Raw genomic sequence first — 20,991 nt, 5'->3', positions numbered from 1 at the left:
CAGACTATCATACACCACACGTTGGCGAGAGCTCCTCACAAAAATTTTGGCGAGCATGCCAACATGTTGGTGAGAGGTGCAGCTATCATACCTATGTGTCATACAACGTTTTTCTCCCTCGTATGACATACCAGTATGATAGTCTGCACCGCACTTTATGTTAAATTTTGATTTATGCGTTCAAATCAGAAATTGTGATATATAACATTTAACAAAAACGTCAAATTATTGTATTATTATCATTGAAAGTATCACCATAACTATAATAACAGAAAGACGTGTTATCAGAGAGACCTTGGAGGATGTGGCCACAAATGACTTGAATAGTACAACAGCAGACGAGTTGGTACCACCATTATTACCGGTTAAACCTGGAGCTGCAAGCACGAGCAATAAGACTAATGATAACCAAAAGCCACCACCCATTCCACCGAAAGAATCTTCTCCAACGCAAATTAACGGCATTCTTAAGGGAGGAAAGTTATGGAAAAATGAATCCATGTCACAAGTGAGCATAATAATATATTTTTATATTAATAATAAAATTTATTTTGTAGTTGGATGATCAAAATAATGCTACATCAGAAGATGAAATCAGTTCAACCAAACGATCAGTTCGCTTTGTTACTGAAGTTAGTAATAATGCAGAGAATGATATACAACAACTATCATCAGAAGTAGATGATTTCGAAAATCAAATAAATGAACTCATACCAATAAAAAAACACTCGACCCTCTTCAGTAATGCTTTAAGGCCTAATTCGGCTGTACGGCAACTTTTTCCAAGTGTGGGACATTGTTCACCAGCTCTGACATCCGAAACTCTGCGTGCGTTCGATGAATCAAAACGTGCTGGATGCTTTGTTCCAAATTTACCTGGTAGCGGAGACACAGATACATTAAAACGCAGTATTGAAAGAAATATGTTAAGAAGGTCTTTAATTAAGTAAATATATTAGCAAACGTTCTATGAATATTTTAAAAATTCAAATATTTTGTATAGGAAAAAAACTGTTAAGTCGGATATTTCATTAGAGGAGAGAATAAAGCAGTTAACTTGTGATATTGGTGAAGATGAAGAAACCCTTCAAGAAAATGAGGATGAAGAGAATGTTATAGTCGTGAAAAGTTCTGAAATACCACAACACGTCAGTTTGATTGTAGAAGAAAATTCACAGAAGATATTAAATGGCGATAAAAGCTTTTCACCATGCTCATCAGTTTCAAGTTCCTCAAGTGGCTCATTTGCATATAAAAAAATATCAGATATATTTAACCGTGAAAAAAAACAAGAGAAGATATTAGAAATGGAAGAAAATCCCATTGTCATTATACCTCAGGTAACCTCATATTGTTTTTTCTCTCATTCTCAAATTTAAAATTTGCATTGAAAACAACAACAAATGTACTCATGCTCTAACAAAATGTTGACATTATAAATTGTTCGTAAGAATGCCATAATAAGAAGGAAGTGCGTATATGCTATATATTTTCATTATTATTTTTATTATTATAAATTTTAAAAATTGATGAGAAAAATAATAATTTGTACATAAATAATACATATACATTAAGACTGAAAAGTTTTCGGAAATTCTCATTTAAAATTCGCGCGCTGTATATTTTTCGATATTTTAAGTTTATGTAGTTTGGCAGCACTGTCCTTAATTACTATGCCAAAAATGAGCTCGATCTGTCAGACAGTTCGTTTACGGCAGCTGTTGAAACCAGTTCACCTCAGTAGTGCGTTGCGAAATGTCTTCGACGGTCGTACGACCGTCCTGGAAGGCTTTGTACCACTCATAAACTTGAGTTTTCGATAAAACTGATTCCCCATAAGCCTTTTGTAGCATTCGCAACGATTCTGCACACGAAATTTCGTTCGAAACACAAAATTTGATGCAAACTCTTTGTTCAATATTTTTTTCCATTGTTTTTTTCGCAACGCCCTACTGAGGTGAACTGGTTTCAACAGCTGCCGTAAACGAACTGTCTGACAGATCGCGCTCATTTTTGGCATAGTAATTAAGGACAGTGCTGCCAAACTACAAACTTAAAATATCGAAAAATATACAGCGCGCGAATTTTAAATGAGAATTTCCGAAAACTTTTCGGTCTTAATGTATATTCACATATTTTTTTGTAATTGTAACAAAAACAATGGCTTTAACACGCCAGTAGTAAATAAGAGAATTCGTAGCTCCCCTGGTAAGCAAATCAATGAAATAAGTGGCAAAAAGCAAAAACAAAACAAAAAACAGTACACATTAAACGAGTATTTCTTAGCTACAAATAGGTTTGCTGTCCTAGCAACTGATAATGATAAAGAACCCACTAAAGACAGCAAAACAACACAAAATCAAACGGCTAAAAATAAAAAACCACCACCCATTTACATGCAAAAAGTACAGCTGCTAGACAACCTAATTAAAACGTTAGATGCACTACAAATATCTAAACATGAAACTTGTGTATTACAAAACAATGAAATAAAAATCTAGACATATGAATCAGTAGATTACACTAGCATAGTAAAATTTCTTAAAGTAAAAAGCGTAGAGTACTACACGTATAAGCCAAAAGAAGAAAGGGGGTTTAAGATCTTCCTACATGGTATGCACCGCTCCGCTAACAAAAATGAAATTATATTAGAGCTGGCTGAACTAGGACATGAAGTATGCAATATACAAAACGTATTGCATTCACGCACAAAATCTCTATTAAACCTATTTACAATCGAAAGTAAACAAGATGTAAATAACAAGGAAATTTACAATATCAAAGACCTAGTGCACTGTAAAATAAATTTTGAACCTCCCCATCCAAAAAGAACAATACCACAATGTACCAACTATCGAAAGTATGGACACACAAAAAATTTTTGTACAAGAAGTCCAATCTGTGTTAAATGCTACGAAGGACATAAAACAATTGACTGTCCCATGAAAGGTAAGAACAACGTTGTTAAATGCTCACTCTGTAAAAAGAATCACACTGCCAACTACAGAGGTTGTACAGTTTATGAAACTCTTCAAATCAAACGATTCCCAGCTCTTCGCGCAAAACAACAAAAAACCACATCTCAAAATAACGAAATATCTCTGCCAACTAAAGCTGTTACGTACCTTATAACTACCACCCAACAAATCCAACCAGCTAAAACATACGCCGAAATAATAAAATCGCATCCAACTCAACCCATTTCAATAAACAATGAATCAAATAACTCCGAATTTGCCGAACTCCAGCAAATGATGAAACAGCTTATGACGCAAGTTACCAACGTTATACATATTTTAACCATCGTAATCATCAAACTCGATGGACAGAAATAAATTAAAAATTTTAGCTTGGAATGCAAACGGTCTCAGCAAACAACTACTAGAACTGAGAACATACTTAAATATAAATTCCCTTGATGTACTACTGGTATCAGAGACACACTTCACAGACAAAAGTTTCATCAAAATTCCTAACTTTTCGATATATCATACAAATCATCCCGACAACAAAGCCCATGGTGGTACAGCAGTAATTATTAAGCAAAACATGCAATGCTCGATAGCCAGTATATACCAAACAGAACAAATACAAGCTACAAGTGTCCATATTCAAGATACAAAAGGCGGGTTAACAGTATCAGCTATTTACTGCCCTCCGCAACACAATAACTCGAAGGATGTATACCTGAGCTACCTTAACACTCTCTGCAATCAATACATTGTTGGTGGAGACTTTAATGCAAAAAATACTTTGTGGGGCTCAAGAATTACAAACTGCAAAGGGAAAAACTTACAGAATGCTATCATTGACAAAAAAGCAGACATTCTAAGCACAGGTGAACCTACGTACTGTCCTACCGATATGAACAAAATACCAGACGTGATTGACTTCTTCGTGACCAAAAATATAAATAAACGATTTCTTACAGTAAGTACACTTCCTGACTTATCATCTGATTATTCACCAATTATGCTATCATATGAAATCGACACAAAACTAAACATCACAAGGACAAAATTAATCTATAATAATAAAACATGTTGGGACACGTTTAGAGATATTCTTAATACCGACCTGACAATAAATATTTCCTTAAAATTTGAAGACGAAATCGAAATCGCGATTTTATACTTAAACGAAATGATCGCTGTTGCCGTGACAAATTCCACCCCAGTTCTTAAACAAAACGACACTCAAAATAAAATCTCGATGGCAATTAAAAGCAAGATAATGGACAGAAGAAAATTGAGAAAACAATGGCAAATAAATCGGTCCCCTGAACTAAAAAAGGACAAAAAAACTAACTAAAGAACTTGAAATTATGCTACTTAATGAGCAAAATAAAAACCTGCAAAAACGCATAATGAACTTGACAGCTGACAAAGTCACTAACTATTCTTTAAGGAAAGTTACTAAAAATATCAACAACTCAGTAATGCATTAACCACCACTGAGGAAAGCAAATGGAATTTGGGTTAGAACTTACACCGAAAAAGCTGAAATTTTTGCCACGTACTTCGAAACTACGTTTAGTAACCCAAAACAGCATGATAACAACGTTACACGGAGCAGCTCTACTCAAAATGTCGGAATAAAGAAAATTTCAATAACAGAGATTAAGAATACTATTAAAAATAAAATTAAAGCAAAAAAATCACCGGGATATGATAGTATCACAGGAAAGATTCTGACTGAGCTGCCTCTTCAAGCACTTGTATATATGAGAAATCTATTTAATTGCGCTTTTCGCCTTAAGTATTTTCCGAAAGTTTGGAAAGTAGCAGAAGTAATCACTATACCTAAACCAAATAACGACATATCTGTAACAAAATCATACAGATCAATTAGCCTATTACCAGTTATGTCAAAATTGTTTGAAAAAATAATTTTATCAAGACTAGAACCGATTCTCCATAAAGAAAAACTTATACCTGACCATCAATTCGGCTTTCGGAAAAAGTATTCGACTATACAACAAGTTCACAGAGTTGTTAATAAAATAACTAGTGATATTGACACAAAACAATTTTCCTCGGCGGTATATCTAGATGTCGCAAAGGCTTTCGACAGCGTTTGGCATGGAGGTCTACTAACTAAACTATCAGAGCTTCTTCAAACAAACTTTTACCTCATACTTAAGAGCTATCTACAAAATAGATACTTTTATGTGAAGTATAAAGACTCAATCTCCGAACTTAAACAAATGAAAGCTTGTGTGCCCCAAGGAAGCGTACTAGGTCCATTACTCTGCTTGCTATACACGGCTGATGTCCCGATACCTTCTAATCCTCAAAGTTTGATAGCAACTTTTGTAGACGATACAGCCCTAATTGCAGCTAATAAAAATTTTAACATATCCACAGACAACTTGCAGAATTACCTAAACGCAACGCTCGAATGGTTCGACAAATGGGGAGTTCAAATAAATACAAGCAAAACAGTTCATGTTATCTGCACGAATAAAAAATGTGACCTAAAACGAATAAAAATTAACAATGACAAAGTCTTCACACACACAAAGGTAAATTACGTTGGCATTACTATAGAGAGCAGATTAACTTGGAAAGACCATATTAAAGCTAAAAGCAATGAAATGAAGCGTCGCTTTGGACAATTGTACTGGCTACTCTGCTCGAAATCAAAACTAACAGTGGAAAATAAACTACTAGTATATAAAAGAGTGATCGCTCCAATATGGAAATATGGAGCCGAAATATGGGGCACAGCATGCAAATACAACATTCAAATACTGCAAAGACTACAATCAAAAATACTTAGGACAAAGAATCTAGAGTACAAAGAAGTGCCACCCTCATACAAACGAAATACCCACTTTATTTTGCTGGTGGATTTATAATAAATCCACCCAACCTCATGCAACAATGTTCGATCGAATCACAACTGGTATGGTGTTCAGTTCAAACTCATTGCAACCCACAATTGTTTCTATACGCCTGTTTCTTTTGCCTTTCTTGTTTTTATTTTTCTATTTTATTAATATACACTGATTAGTAGCGAAGTGAATGCTAAAGAAATCCCTGAAACAAGTTTTCCATATAATTTGTTGCTTTATCTTCTTGTACTGGAAAGCTCCATATCATAGGAGTGAAGAGTAATATAATATATTATTTTTTTATTGCAACAAATGATGCTCTACAAAAACCATTATTTATGTACGAATGTGATATTGGAGACATAAAGTCTGCAGCATATAAATATGTATGTTCTTATTGCACACATTTGTGCATATATTTTATCTCAAATGGAATTACGTCTTAATAGTTTAAATTTTTGGTGACTTTTTGTAATTATTTTAAAAAATATTTTATGTGTTTTGTGAAGTCTTTTACAATTCTTAAAACCAAAAAAATATTGAAAGTTTATATAAACATTATATAGTTTTTTGATGTCCATATACATTTAAAATTTAACATTTAAAATTTATTCATACTTAGTTGGATTTGTTCAAAAAGTTTAAAGTCTCTAAAATGAATCGTAAAACGATTGCGGGTAATAAGTATTGTTTATCTCATTGCAAGAGATCCAAAAAATATTTTCCCGATTCCCGATTCCCGACTTTATAGAATGGAAAAATCTGATTTGAGACAAATAAATTCGTATTGTGTTTGTACACTACAATTCATAACAATATCAAACAGGTAATTTTGTTTTAGTTTTATACTATTAAATTCAAAAACTTATCAAATGTACACAATTTTGATTTCGTCACTGAAATGCTGTTTGATCGCTTGAACATTTTACAGCGAACAAATATACAAACATGCGTATAATATAATACAGAGGATTGCATTGCATGTATGAATGAATACGTATACAGAAGGGATTTTGTTAGCCTTACTCGACTCACATATAGGTTTGAACTGGACATCATACCAGTTGTGACTCGATCGAACATTGTTGCATGAGTGGATTGGGTGGATTTATTATAAATCCACCAGCAAAATAAAGTGAGTATTTCGTTTGTATGAGCGTGGCACTTCTTTGTACTATACAAGGTGAGATGAAAAAACTGCAACAAAGTAAAACGCCATAATTTTTTCATTTTTTTTAAATTTTTTTGAATGAAAGCAAAAAATGTCGGAAATAACATCAAATTTGAGAATCGGTTTAGATTTGTTCGAATTGGCCACTTGGCACGACTTATGGCCTTCAAACGGCCAATGAAAACCTCACACGCTGCCGAAAGTGGCTCTGCGGTATTTTGTCCCATTCTCGGCGAAGCGCTTGCTTGAGATGATCGACACTTTGGTATTTTTTAGTTCCAACCTTGCTTTCCAAAATACCCCAGGCACAATAGTCCAACGGATTGGCATCCGGAGATTTTGGTGGCCATTGTGCGGTGGAAATGAAGCGAGGAACCTCATTTCTTAACCATTCTTGGATGGCGCGTGCTGAGTGCGATGGTGCTGAGTCCTGTTGGAATGTCCAAGGTCTGCGGCCGAAATGTTTGCGTGCCCAGGGCTTCAGAACTCCCTCCAAAATATTTTCGCGATAGATTTGCGCATTTAATTTGACACCACGGTCGATGAATACGAGCGGCGAGCGACCATCGGCTGTTATGGCGGCCCACACCATCACCATGGCCGGCTTTTGAGTTGTGATGGCCAACCGAAGTTGCAAATTTTCAGCTGACCTCTCTGGCAAGTAAACACGATCATTTTGTTTGTTTACAAACTGCTGGATAACGAATGGTTTCTCATCGGAGAAAACCAAATTCGGCAGTTCACCACTTTCGGCCAAGCGAAACAACTCTTTAGCTTTTTCGAGTCTAACTTTTTTTTGCGCATCAGTAAGATCTTGCACTTTTTGGAACTTGAATGGCTTTAGTCCAAGCTCATTTTTCAATATTTGCCGAATGGCATATTGCGATATGTTCAGCTCACGAGCCATTTTTCGTCCACTGCGACGCGGATTTCGTTCAATTCGCTTTTTCACTTTTCGAACCATTTCTGCCGATGTTGCTGTTTTTTTTCGTCCACTTCCTTGACGTCGGGCTACGCTACCAGTATCATGGTAACGAGCGATGGTACGAGACACAAAACATTTATTCACTTCTAAATGCTGGAGGGCTCTAACGATAGCCACTTGTGGTTTTCCAGCCAAATGCAAAGCAATCACACTATCACGCTTGAATTCCATCACAAATAACTTTTTTTTTGAAAAATTCCCACCAAAATGCTTTTGTGCGCTTGTAAACAATATAATGAGCTGTCACTAGAATAAATCTGACAGCTGTGGGACGAGCGGTTTAGAAATGACAGCAGTCTGAAGTTGGTTGCAGTTTTTTCATCTCACCTTGTAGATTCTTTGCTTAGGACTATCATCAACGCTGAATGGTACATCTCAAACTATGACATTCATCGCGATTTAAAGATACCCTTCGTTGCAGACGTTATCCGAAAAAATAGTAAAAAGCACACAGACAGATTACTTTTCCATCATAACCCAACAATGAGGCAGCTACCTAATGCCGAAGCCACACATAACAGAAGACTGAAACGCTTATTTCCATCAGAACTAGCAATACTATAATAATCTAACTAATATATTCATAGTAAATTCATAGCAGTCTATTTAATTGACTCATTTATTATATCATCTATCGATTAATTTAAATTATTTTATAATATTTAATTTATATATTTTAAAGAAAAGTTTTCTTTTTCTTTTTATCATGTTATTCTTAATCTTGTTTTTGAATTATTACTTGAAGTCCCATTATGTAAAAATGTATACTAAATGCTAAATCTTGGCAGTTGTATAATAAAGGGAAGCAAAAAAAAAAGATATGTTGTTGGGTGATCCTAGAGGTATTTTTCGTGCTGATTTCAAATCTATATTTAGATTTTTTCTATCATATCTACATAGATTCTTTAAAACAGTTGAATGTATGTTTTTGCTATAAAGTAGTAATTTACCTTCTGCTCAAAAATTATCCGCATTTTATTGTTTATTAACTATTCCTTAAGTAATAGACCTTTTTCAAAAATTATGGTTTTATTATGTTGGTACACCCTTTCTTGACATATGGTACAAATTTGAGCACCATCACGCCAAACACGGCACCACTGTCAGCGCTCAGACACCATACTCGCCAGATCTGGATCCGTGCGACTTTTTCCTGTTCCGAAACTCAAATTGCTCCTTCGTGGTAAGCGTTTTAAGTCGATTGAATCGGTAAAAGAGAATTCGCCGAAGGAACTAAAGGGCATACCTTGTTTAACATGTGAAAGAATCTAAATGCAGATTCGGAATCAGCACGAAAAATACGTCTAGGTCTCTCAACAACGTCTCTAGGACAAAATCTTTGTTGACCAGTGTTATTTGTGTCAGAAGTATCGTTTTCTGATTCATGCCATAAATTATAAAAATGCAATGGTTAGCTCTTTTAAATCGCAACATAAGTGTTTAAAAGAATATGAATGCAATAGTCATCAAAGGCGGCCTTAACATTGTGTGAGGTCAACTATTGATATCCCATTACACCTTACCCTTCAAAAAAAAAAAATATTTTGTGCATAGATATGTGAATATGTATGTAGAAATATTTTTTGTTTCCTTTTTTAAAAAAAATATGGAAATATTTAATAATACAATATATCTTATGGTTTATAATTATTTACTTTTATTGATTTACTTTAATCTAAAAATGTAATATGCTATGTATGTGTATATATAAATGTTTATGACAATGAGTTTATATAATAAAGTATAAATTTGTATAATAAAGTGATATTAATTAAATATTTTCATTTAATTATTAATTTTATATTATTTAACGCAAAAAAAAATTTTTTTTATTTAATTTTCATTTAATATTTTTACATTATTCTTGTGTATAGTTTTTTATTTTGTTCCTATTTGTATCACTACATTACTATCTAGTATCTCTATTACTTTATATGAACCTGAATAAGGACTGTCGCCTTTTTTTCTATTATTCGTCCTTAATAAAACTTTATCATCTACTTTCAAGTGTATAAGGTTACTAATTTATTTGCTTGATAACTTACTTTTCTTACTTTTGCTTCTAATGTGTGTTGTCTTGCTTTCGGAATAGATAAATTTAAACGAGCTTTTAATTCATAGGAGTAATCGTTTATGATGTATCTATCTTTGTCAGTATACAAATTTTCAGTTGGAAAATATGGTAATTTACGGAACATCAGTTAGTGTGGGGTATACCCTGTGTCTATATGCGGTGATGTGTTGTAAGCAAATGTGTAGTATGGTAACCAGTTATCCCAGTTATCATAGTTTGCAAAGTTAAGCAAGTATTCATTCAATACACGGTGGTTTCTTTCAACCGTACCTATAGTCTCTTGATGGTAAGGTGTGGAGAATATTTATTTTATCTGTAACAATACTGTGATATTTGACATGAATTTATTCATGAACTCTATACCTCTGTCTGAATTTAGTATTTTAAATGTTCAATACTGATTGTTCAACAAGTGTCTTGGCAATTCTTTTCGCTTCTTTGTTAACCATTGGGTATGTGACGATGAGTCCTGTAAGTTTACATTGCATACTTAGAATGCATCTAAAACCATTTGATAGTCGCAAAGGTCCTACTGTATCGATTTCGACGGTTTCAAATGATGTATTTGGAGTAGAAGTTAATTGTAGTTCTTTCTTTGTGTGCCGTATTTGTTTATTTCGTTGACATTTTTATTTTATTATTTTATATTTTGTTTTGTATTATTGTGTGGTAAAATTTATGAGTGTAAATTTTATGTTACAACTTTTTCCATTAACGATGTAAACATTTATATTCAAAAACAACATTTGAAATAAAAATGCATTCTTTTACAGGTTTTTTGAAATACAAACTTTATTTAAAGAACTTATAAGATCAATGATCATTAAATAAATGTTTTTAAAATACACAAAATTTTTCTTATATTTATATTTTTTTGTTAACGCGACTATGCACAATAATATGTTATTATCTTTGCTCAATTGTGAGCTTTGACTTTATTACAGGTCAATTGCAGGTACCTATCTATCTTTCAACATTGAATATTAATCCTAATTTTAAGAAATCTAAATATTTAAATTTTATAACTAAATTTATTACACAAACTGGTTAAATTTTTTGCGAGTGGAGAAAAGCAAAAGTTTTCATGGTATAATATTATATTATTGCTAAGTAATTTCGAGAAAAATAATTTCTGGAATACCTTTAGCCTTTCATACATAATTATAATTTTCCTTAATTTATTTTAGCAAAACGAAATGCAACTCATAATTGTTTGCAATTATATAATAAATTCTTAAAATCATATTAGTTTTTAAATGCTTACTTATTTCTCACAGAGTTTTTCGTAATAAACGAATATAGGTGCAATAAACAAATTTTTCACGAATATGACGTAATACTATAAATAAATGATTCATAAATCACTTGCAGCGATTTGTGTCGAATGTCGGTGTTTATGAGTATCATCTGAGCAAAGTATAAATCATTATAAGAACTGTCAGCTGTTTGTATGAATCAGGAGAAGTCAAATAACGAAAAAGAGAATCAGAATGCATATAAATAAATTGTTTTTTTTTTATCTCCTTCGATCACTTTAATTTTACTTTTTTTTGTTTTCTTTCATTAATTTTTTTTCTTGGCACTATTTTATTTCTTTTGTTTTGTATCCGTGTGTGGTAGAGTGTGGTAAAACTCACCCCAATGCCGGCGAGGATATCGGTCTTGCCCGTGCCAACAATCACCAAGCACACTGCACACCCAAATTGGATACGTAACATAATGCAACAAAAGCAGGGCCTTGTTGCACCAACACTTTTCACTTTGGACTTTCCAAATTATTATGAGTTTTTGAGCATTTTTCTCTCATTGAGAACATAAAGCATAAATTTGAGAATTGAGTTATGCAAAGTTTTGAAAACACTCAAAAAGGCAAAGCGTTGCACCAATGTACTTTTCAATGAAAAGTAAAGTATGAAAAGAAAAGTGAAATATTTGACAAAAAATTGGTTTTTTTCCACTTTCTGTTGCACAAATACTTTTTACTTTGCGCTTTGCAAAAGTAAACTGCAAAACTTTACAAAAAAACTGCAAATGATTAATTCACCCTGCAAATTTTGCAAATGATTATTATTATATAAAATGAAAGAAATCGTTAATAAATTAATAAAAATAGTTTTAAAACATTAATATGGATGCTCAAAAGAAAGACAAAATATAGAAATAGAAAATTAGTTTAATCAAATATCATTGCTGTTTTTAAAATAAATTTAGTTGCAATAATTCAAGGGAAATATTACCGGACAATACTTTTAAATTGTGAATTAAAGAGTTCAGTTTCTAAAAAAACTTTATAATACATTTAATATAAATATTTTATGTGAATTAACATATTGTTCAAGCATGAACACTTATTTATTATAATGAACAGTTTACTATTATTATAAGTCTGTTATCGTTCAAATTCTCCGAATTATGGACTAAGAAAAAACATTGGTAAAAATATCCTATAATAGCTAACATTGTAACATTTTTAAATACTTAATTATCCATATCTAATTACGATAATATGCGGTCTGTGTTTTTGAAGTAATAACCGGGAAAAAGACTTTCATTTAATGGCGGATTATTAAATAAGCAAATATAATCTTGTAATAAACTCTTTAGTACTTTACTTATTGATAAAAGACTGAATAGTAATATTTCTAATTAATTAATAAGGATTTAAATTATTTTTACCGCCTCGTAAATTGATTTACATATCTTAGTGAGTTCTGTGTTTTTGTTTATACAAATACATAGAGACAGCAATCAAAGTTTGTAAGCTCAAAAACAAAAATCAAAAAGAAGTGTTGTAACACTTTCAAATCAATTACACAAAATATTACTGCAAGGTGTAATTGTGTAATATATTGATAGAATAAAATAATACTTTTTAATTAAATATAAATATAAATATTTTTTTTATTTTTTGTTTTAAACGTTTTGATTCATTATAATGCCGGTTGATCGTACTCCACCGAAAGGTGAAGGCCAACAACAACTTAATCAAGAGTAAGAAACACAAAACACAAAAGCAAACTTTACAAAGGCAGTAGCAACAGGAACAAAAATCGAAACTATGTCCAAATTCGTTGACTTCTGTACCACCTCTATCACTTAAACCCTGGAGTATTCAATGTAAGACTCCTAAATCCGGGAAAGATTTCGAACTACCGAATAAAGCAATCAAAGTACAAAAAGGAATTGAACGATATACTGAAATAGTCAAGCGAAAACTTAGCCCACAAAAAAACGCAAACAATCATGACAAAATTCAAAAAGTTAACAACAATAATTATAACAACAGATTTAAAGCACTGAGTGATGAAAGTGAAAACAAAGAAAAAATTGTTAAACCACCGCCTATCTATCTAAGAGAAAAAACTCTAGTGATTTAGTTAATTCACTTTCAAATTTAATAGGTAAAAAAAATTTCTTTGTTGTACCTATTAAAAGGGGCATTATTAATAAAACCAAGGTGCAAGTTTCAAGTGAAGATCATTTTCGTAAAGTAATTGCTGAATTAGAGACAAAATCGAAACAATTTTATACCTATCAATTAAAAAAAAGTAAAGGACTAATAGTGGTCATAAAAGGCATAGAGGCAGGAGTTGATATTAAAGAAATTCACAATGCGCTTAAAGAAAAATACTTCGAAGCAAAATTTATATTTAATATCTTAAATAGAGACCGTAAACCTCAACCAATGTACAAAGTTGAGCTGTATCCAGACAGAAACATCTTGAAAAGTGGCGAAGTCCATCCTATTTATTTGCTTCGCTTTCTTTTAAACAGAAAAATTACTATAGAGGAACCACACAAGCGTAATTTTCCAGTACAGTGCTTCAACTGTCAGGAATATGGACACACCAAGTCATACTGTAAACTTGCTAAGGTTTGTGTTATTTGTGCCAAAATCCATAGCTCCGATAAATGTCCTGAAAGCAAAGAAAACCCAGCGGTTAGAAAATGCTCAAACTGCGGTGATAGCCACACAGCAAACTACAAAGGATGTCCAGTAATCGCTGCTCTAAGACAAAAATTAAACGTTGCCCAAATACAGTGCACCCCACAGCTTAATCTGCCAAACTTCTAAACAGCTCATTTCCCGCCCCTTCCACAGAATAATGGTTCTGGATTGTAACCACTGGCTCCACCAATGAAGCAAATGACGTACGCAAATGCCACCAAACAAATCCCACTTCTTACCAATAGCTCCACTGTTGTTCCAGGCTTTGAAGCAATGCTCGCAAGTTTTACCCAAAAAATTGAACACTTCATAGACTTCATGCAAAATATGATGAATAGCTTGATGCAAAGCATGATACAAAACCAAAGTTTGATTGCTGAGTTGGTAAAACCCAAATGAATGCAATCACAATATGCCATTGGAATGCAAACGGCTTAAGCCAACATGTACTGGAAGTAACTAGATTTCTGGTGAGTAACAATATCGATATACTGCTTATATCCGAAACACATTTAACCTTCAAAAACTGTTTTCGAGTTTATGGATATAAGTTTTATGACACTAAACATCCAGATAGTAAAGCATTTGGCGGTTCTGGAGTACTTGTTAGAAACACAATACAACATTATGAAATCCAAAAGCATTGTTTTAAATACCTTCAGGCTACATCAATTTGTGTAATTTCTGGTCTAACTGAAACCGTCGTCTCAGCAATCTATTGCCCACCCAAATTTGCTATTACTTTTGATCAATTCCGGAATTTTTTTGCTGATCTCGGTCCTAACTTTCTAGTTGCTGGGAATTTCAATGCTAAACACACTTTTTGGGGTTCTAGACTGATATCTCCAAGAGGTCGTCAACTGTATGCAGCACTTGGCAACAGCCTTGATGTTGTGTCCTCAGGTCACCCAACATACTGGCTATCAGACAATTGAAAAACACCAGACTTAATCGATTTCGCAGTCATTAATGGTATGAAACGTGAAGATATTGCCGTTAAATCATCTTGTGAGATCTTGTGTCCATTTTTCGGTTATTTTAACTCTGACAAAATTTAATACTAATTCAAATGATCAGAATAAGAAAACTCTTATAAACTGGAGGAATTACAGAAATATTATTTATGAGGAAATAAGTTATAACTCAAATTTTAGATCACCCAAAGAAATTGATAAAGCAGTTCATCACTTCACCAAAATATTAAATAATGCTGTAATTAAAGCCTCTCAATCAAAAAGGTCAGACCAGTCAAATATAGCATTTCAATCACATATTGATTATCTTATTTCCCGAAAACGTCAAGCCAGGCGAGAATGGCAAAGACTTCAATCACCCACCTCAAAACAAAGATTAAATAAAGCTTCAAAAGATCTTAAAAAAGCCCAATCTGATGACAAAAACCGCTCTTTACAAGAATATCTCGAGTCTCTTGGTCCACTTAAAGAAAACAACTATTCTCCGTGGAAGGCAACAAAGAAACTTAAAACGCCAATACAAAATGACCCACCGCTTAGAAAACCGGATGGTTCTTGGGCTCGCAATGACGAAGAAAAAGGTTGTATTTTAGCAGAACACCTAAAGAGCGTCTTTCAGCCAAACCCACAATTATCAGATTTCCAACCTAACATCGAATCTCCTTCTATTGTTGAAACTTCCCTTACGTTGTGTTCGGATAACGTTAAGGAAACTATCCGAACATTTGCAAATCCTAACAAGGCACCTGGATACGATAAAATTACGGGTAAAATGATACAACAATTGCCTGATTCAGCAATAACTTTTCTAACGGTGATATTTAACAGCATCCTCGCTTTTGGGTACTTCCCGAAGCAATGAAAAGTTTCAGAAATAAAAATGATTCCAAAAGCAGGAAAGGACCTAACTTTGGCATCATCATATAGACCAATTAGTCTTTTGCCCCAGTTATCCAAAATCTTTGAGAAAATGCTCCTGTCATATATTATGCCAATAATAACTCAAAACAATGTGATCCCAAACCATAAAATTGGATTTCGAACAGGACATGGCACTATGGTATTGAGCAAGTTCACAGAATTCCTAAAGAAATACATACTGCCTTTCAGCACAAACAACACTGTTCCGCCGTTTTCTTGGACGTAGCCCAAGCTTTTGATAAGGTTTGGCACGAAGGTCTTATGAATAAAATAAAATATTATCTTCCTGAAAATATGCATAAGTTATTGTTTTCATATATATCTTCTAGAAAATTTAGATTGAAATACAATACCTTTATTTCAAGAGAAATCGACATAATGGCTGGTGCTCCTCATGGAAGCTCTTGGGGCCGTTTCTGTATATAATCTACACAGCTGATCTCCCACTACTCTCAAATCACATACTTGCTACTTTCGCGGATGACACTGCAATTCTTAGTTCTAACAGTGACCACATAAGGGCGTCCCAAAGTCTCTCGACTCACTTAAGTCTATTGGAGAAGTGGCTAGCAAAATGGCGCATAAAAGTAAATGAAGCGAAAAGTGTGCATGTCACGTTTACTCTGCGAAAAGAAACGTGCCCCCCTGTTAAGTTAAATAACATCATTATACTCCAGTCACATGATGTAAAATATCTTGGCATTCATATCTTGACACATTGAAAGCAAAAAATCTCAAATTAAATTGAAATCACAGCAGCTTTATTGGCTTATTAATAAAAACTATAAGCTAACTCTGGAAAATAAAGTCCTGGTATACAATTCAATCTTAAAACCTAACTGGTCCTATGGTATAGAACTCTGGAGTACAGCATGTGCTTCTAATATCGAAAAAATACAGAGAGTTCAAAACAAATTACTTAGACAAATAACCGGTGCTCCTTGGTATCTCAAAAATGTACATATCCACAACGATCTTGGAATCCCAACTGTTGCAGACGTCATTATGTTAGAACATGCGGCCAAAAATATAAAGTGAAACTTCACCAGCATAGTAATTCAATGGCGCAACACCAGCTTTCTGATACCACAATATCTAGGCTTAAGCGAAAAAGCTTCATACCACCTTAACGTACTTTTACTAAAAATGTTGCTATAAATTTTGATAATAATAATCCATTTCATTTTATTACAAAGTTTAAATTCCTTTTTTGCATCTGCTAATTGCATTATGTTTAGTTTTTAAGATTTGATTACATAATTGCCAATTTCTAATCAGAAAGATACAACTAAAAATAAAATAATATAAACAAAAAAAAATTGATAATAAAAATATATTTCTAAAGACAAGAGAAGAAAAAATCACAAGTGCCTGGACTTCCGTCGTTTTTTGAACCTTGTTTGAAATGTAATTAAAAATAATACAGTCCACTAAAATTAGTGATAACAGACAACATATTATTTTAACGTTGATAGTAAAATTAGTTGTCAGTTTTAATGTAATTTTATATAAATTGAGAGAAATGTTCTAAATAAAATCAGTAATTTAGGCCCTTTATGCGTAGGTTTCTTTTGTATTGGGATAATACACAGCGACAAGTAAACAATACTTCAATAACTTATAATATTTTAAAATTATATAATAATGACAGATTTTCAACTAAATTTTTATATAAAAGCAACTTATTATATTTGATAACTTTGTTTTGCAATATAATTGTTGTTAAAACACCTCATACTCATACTCCTTACATATAAATTCTTTTTCTATAACTTTTCAAACAGCAAAATAAATTAAAAGCATAAAAATTGTCTCTATAGATATACACAACTTCTTTATCTACGATTCAATGTCAATAAAAGAAATCATATACAAAAATTTTTGTGTTTTGTATTAATGTATAACATACAAATGTACTAAAATTATACAAATATTAGAAATTATAATAATAAAATTTATTAAAATAAAATATTATTTTAAAAACTTTTATTTTAAACAAAAATTAAACTCATAAGTAGATACAATGCAAAACTTATTTTTAATTCCGATTAATTACCTTTTTGGGAAGTAGAAGTTCTAAAAAAAAGTGCATTGTTTTTAAGAAAATGCAACCACCAAACATTTGTTTATCTTTTTTTTGTAAATATGTCAAAAACAGCTTTCTCAAACTGTTAAAATGTCATGAAAAGCTTTTATTTAGGATATGTTCAATGTATTCCTTTGCATTTGGAACATATATGGAACGCATGCGAACGTCGTTGGGACGCATTCATACAGAATGTGATGGAATGGCTCATTCGCGCTTGAAATTTTATATGCAAGAATGAGCCACTCGTTTTTTTTTTTTGATTTTTAACCAAAATGATCCATTTTCGGCGAGTGTAAATGCCGTATAATATGGCGTTTACATTGGCCGAAAATTGCTCATTTTGAATGAGCCATTTGAAAGTGTTTACATTCGTTGTAATTCGTTTGTTCTCATTTCAAGCAGCTGATTTTTCAACTTGCCTATTGATTTGATTTTTGGCCTGTGCCAAAAAAATATTGCATGATGGTTAAGTATGCTTTCAAACCTTACAATATAAACTTAAAACATATTTTTAACTTCGATTAATTACCTTTTGGGAAGTAGAAGTTTTAAAAGGAGGTGCATCTTTTTAAGAAAATGAAACCACCAAATATTTGTTTACTTTTTTTTTGTAAATATGTCAAAAATAGCTTTCTTAAACTGTCAAAATGCCATGAAAAGCTATTATTTAGGGTATGTTCAATGGATTCCTTTGCATTTGGAACATATGTGGAATGCATTCGAACGGCTTTCATACAGAATGTGAGAAAATTGCTAATTTTCGCGCTTAAAATTTTATATGCAAGAATGAGCCATTCGTTACTCATTTTCGATTTTTGACCAAAATTAGCCATTTTCGGCCAATGTAAACGCCATATAATATGAATCGTCCCGATCCGTGAAAATTCTTCTTTATGAAATATTTAATTTAATTCTTTGTTATCCATCATATTCATTCATAACAAAATTTTTAGAAAAAATTTGTGTGCAAAAAACAATCGAAATACATATGTTAAAAAAAATATAGTTAACATTTATTAACATTTAAGAAAAAGAAACTGTTCGAGATATGTCAATATGCTCCCCCCACTTTCTTTGGAATTGGAGCCTCGCCTACCATTTATATATATATGTAATAATAGTAATAGTGAAGTCAATATAAAATATATAAAAATTTTATATATTACAACAAAAATTGTACAAAAATATATCTTTTTTATAGCTCATAATATCATTCATTTGAATATTATCTAAAATATATCTAAAAATAGTTTTAAAAGTAATTACTTTGTATTTATTACTAGATTAATTATTAGTTTTTATAATTTTTTCTTGCTATTTAATGTCATAAGTCATGGGTCATTGATCGTATAGTTATTACATGATTCAGTCCTTTCTGTAAATTTTCCGTCCAGTAATAAAAATATAGACTGTAATTGCAGGTTTAGCTAAGTTAATAGCTTTTCTAACCTGTTTTTATTTTGTTATTATTATTAGTATTGTTATTATAGAATCATTCTGTTGTTTACTCTGTATAAAAGTTTCAACAATTGTATTATTTTACAATGAAGCGGCTGATACTAAATGTATCACCTTTTCCTCTTTATATTTAATAAAGCTACTAATGAGCCTCATTCTTCGCATGCAAAATAATATTTTATTGATTCATAGCCTTCTTTATTATATTGTCAGTAGTTTCTTTGCCTGAACCCTTAGAATTTTTTCAAGGTAATAAATTTATTATTTAAATTTTTATTAAAAGAGTATTTTGTAGGACTTTTTATTCATCCAATGGAGGTATCCTTTATATATTTTTCATATTTTTGATTTTTTTTGTTGCCGGTAAATTCTTCGGCTGGCGCATTAGGACATTTCTTTATCCCAAGGAAAATACCTTTATATTTATTTCATATATCTATTTATCTATTTATATATATATATAAAATCGTTTGTTCGTCTGTTTGTTACTCAATAACTTTTTAATGACTGAACTAATCTTCTTGATACTTTCAGATCATATTTATATAGTTTTTAGGCGTAACATAAGCTCTTAAAATATTCGATATTAGTTATAATTTTAACTTAAATAATAAATTTAATAATTTCTGTTTCAAAGTGTGCGACAGTTGGAATGATACTGATTTCTGTTTTGTTTATTTTTGTGTATATTGTTCGAACTTTTACGAAATAGCAGAAATGACAGATATAATAGAAATTCTATATGTTAATTGAAATAAATTAAAAATTGGTCAAAATATTCTTTTTTAATAAATACATTTATGTTAATAATGTTAAACTTAAATAAAATTATAGTTTTTATTATGTATTTAAACGAAATAGTAATTTCATATGATATTTAATTTCACCAATTTTTTATTATATATTTATTTAAAACGAAGCAATTATTTATTGCATTTCTGGAATATAAATAAAACATTCAAATACGACTAAAGTACTTCAAAAATGTCACATCATTGTTTGGGATGAATGCACAATATCACATAAATATTCCTTGGAAGCATTACATCGAACACTTAAAGATTTAAATGCCACCGATAGACTTTTTAGAGGGGCTTTAATTTTATTGGCAGGTGATTTTAGACAAACATTACCAGTTATTCCACGTTCAACCTATGCTGATGAAATCAATGTGTGCCTAAAATCATCTTTTTTGTGGCGAAGTGTCCATATACTTTATTAAATTGCCAGAAAATTTTTGTAAAATTGTTAATTCCAAAGAGGAATTAATAGAAAGCGTATTTCCTAACATATATCAAAATGATCAGAATCATCAATGGCTTCAAAGTAGAGCGATTCTGACTGCCAAGAACTTAGATGGCGATGAAATCAATTTCAAAACTCAAGCTATACTGCCTGATAATTTAATTTCGTTTAAGTCCATCGACAAAGTGGCAGATGAAAACGAGATTGTGAATTATCCCACTGAGTTCTTAAATTCGCTTGATTTGCCAGGACTACCACCACACAATTTACATTTCAAAATTGGTTCACC

General features: G+C 31.9%; 1 protein-coding gene across 1 annotated transcript in view; it reads left to right on the top strand.

Annotated features, from left to right (window-relative positions):
- Positions 1–272: 272 nt before the first annotated feature.
- LOC119666025 overlaps positions 273–20,991 on the top strand; it is a gene marked incomplete at its 5' end in the record, with an annotated part of 335,995 nt that continues 315,276 nt past the window's right edge. Inside the window, 3 exon segments of the mRNA XM_038075287.1 lie at positions 273–508; positions 558–946; positions 1,004–1,340. Coding sequence (XP_037931215.1) covers positions 273–508; positions 558–946; positions 1,004–1,340 — 962 coding nt within the window.

The sequence above is a fragment of the Teleopsis dalmanni genome, chromosome 1 (assembly GCF_002237135.1).
Source record: "Teleopsis dalmanni isolate 2A chromosome 1, ASM223713v2, whole genome shotgun sequence".
Lineage (NCBI taxonomy): Eukaryota > Metazoa > Arthropoda > Insecta > Diptera > Diopsidae > Teleopsis > Teleopsis dalmanni.
Note: the sequence above shows the minus strand (reverse complement) of the source record. Positions and strands in the feature narration are given on the sequence as shown.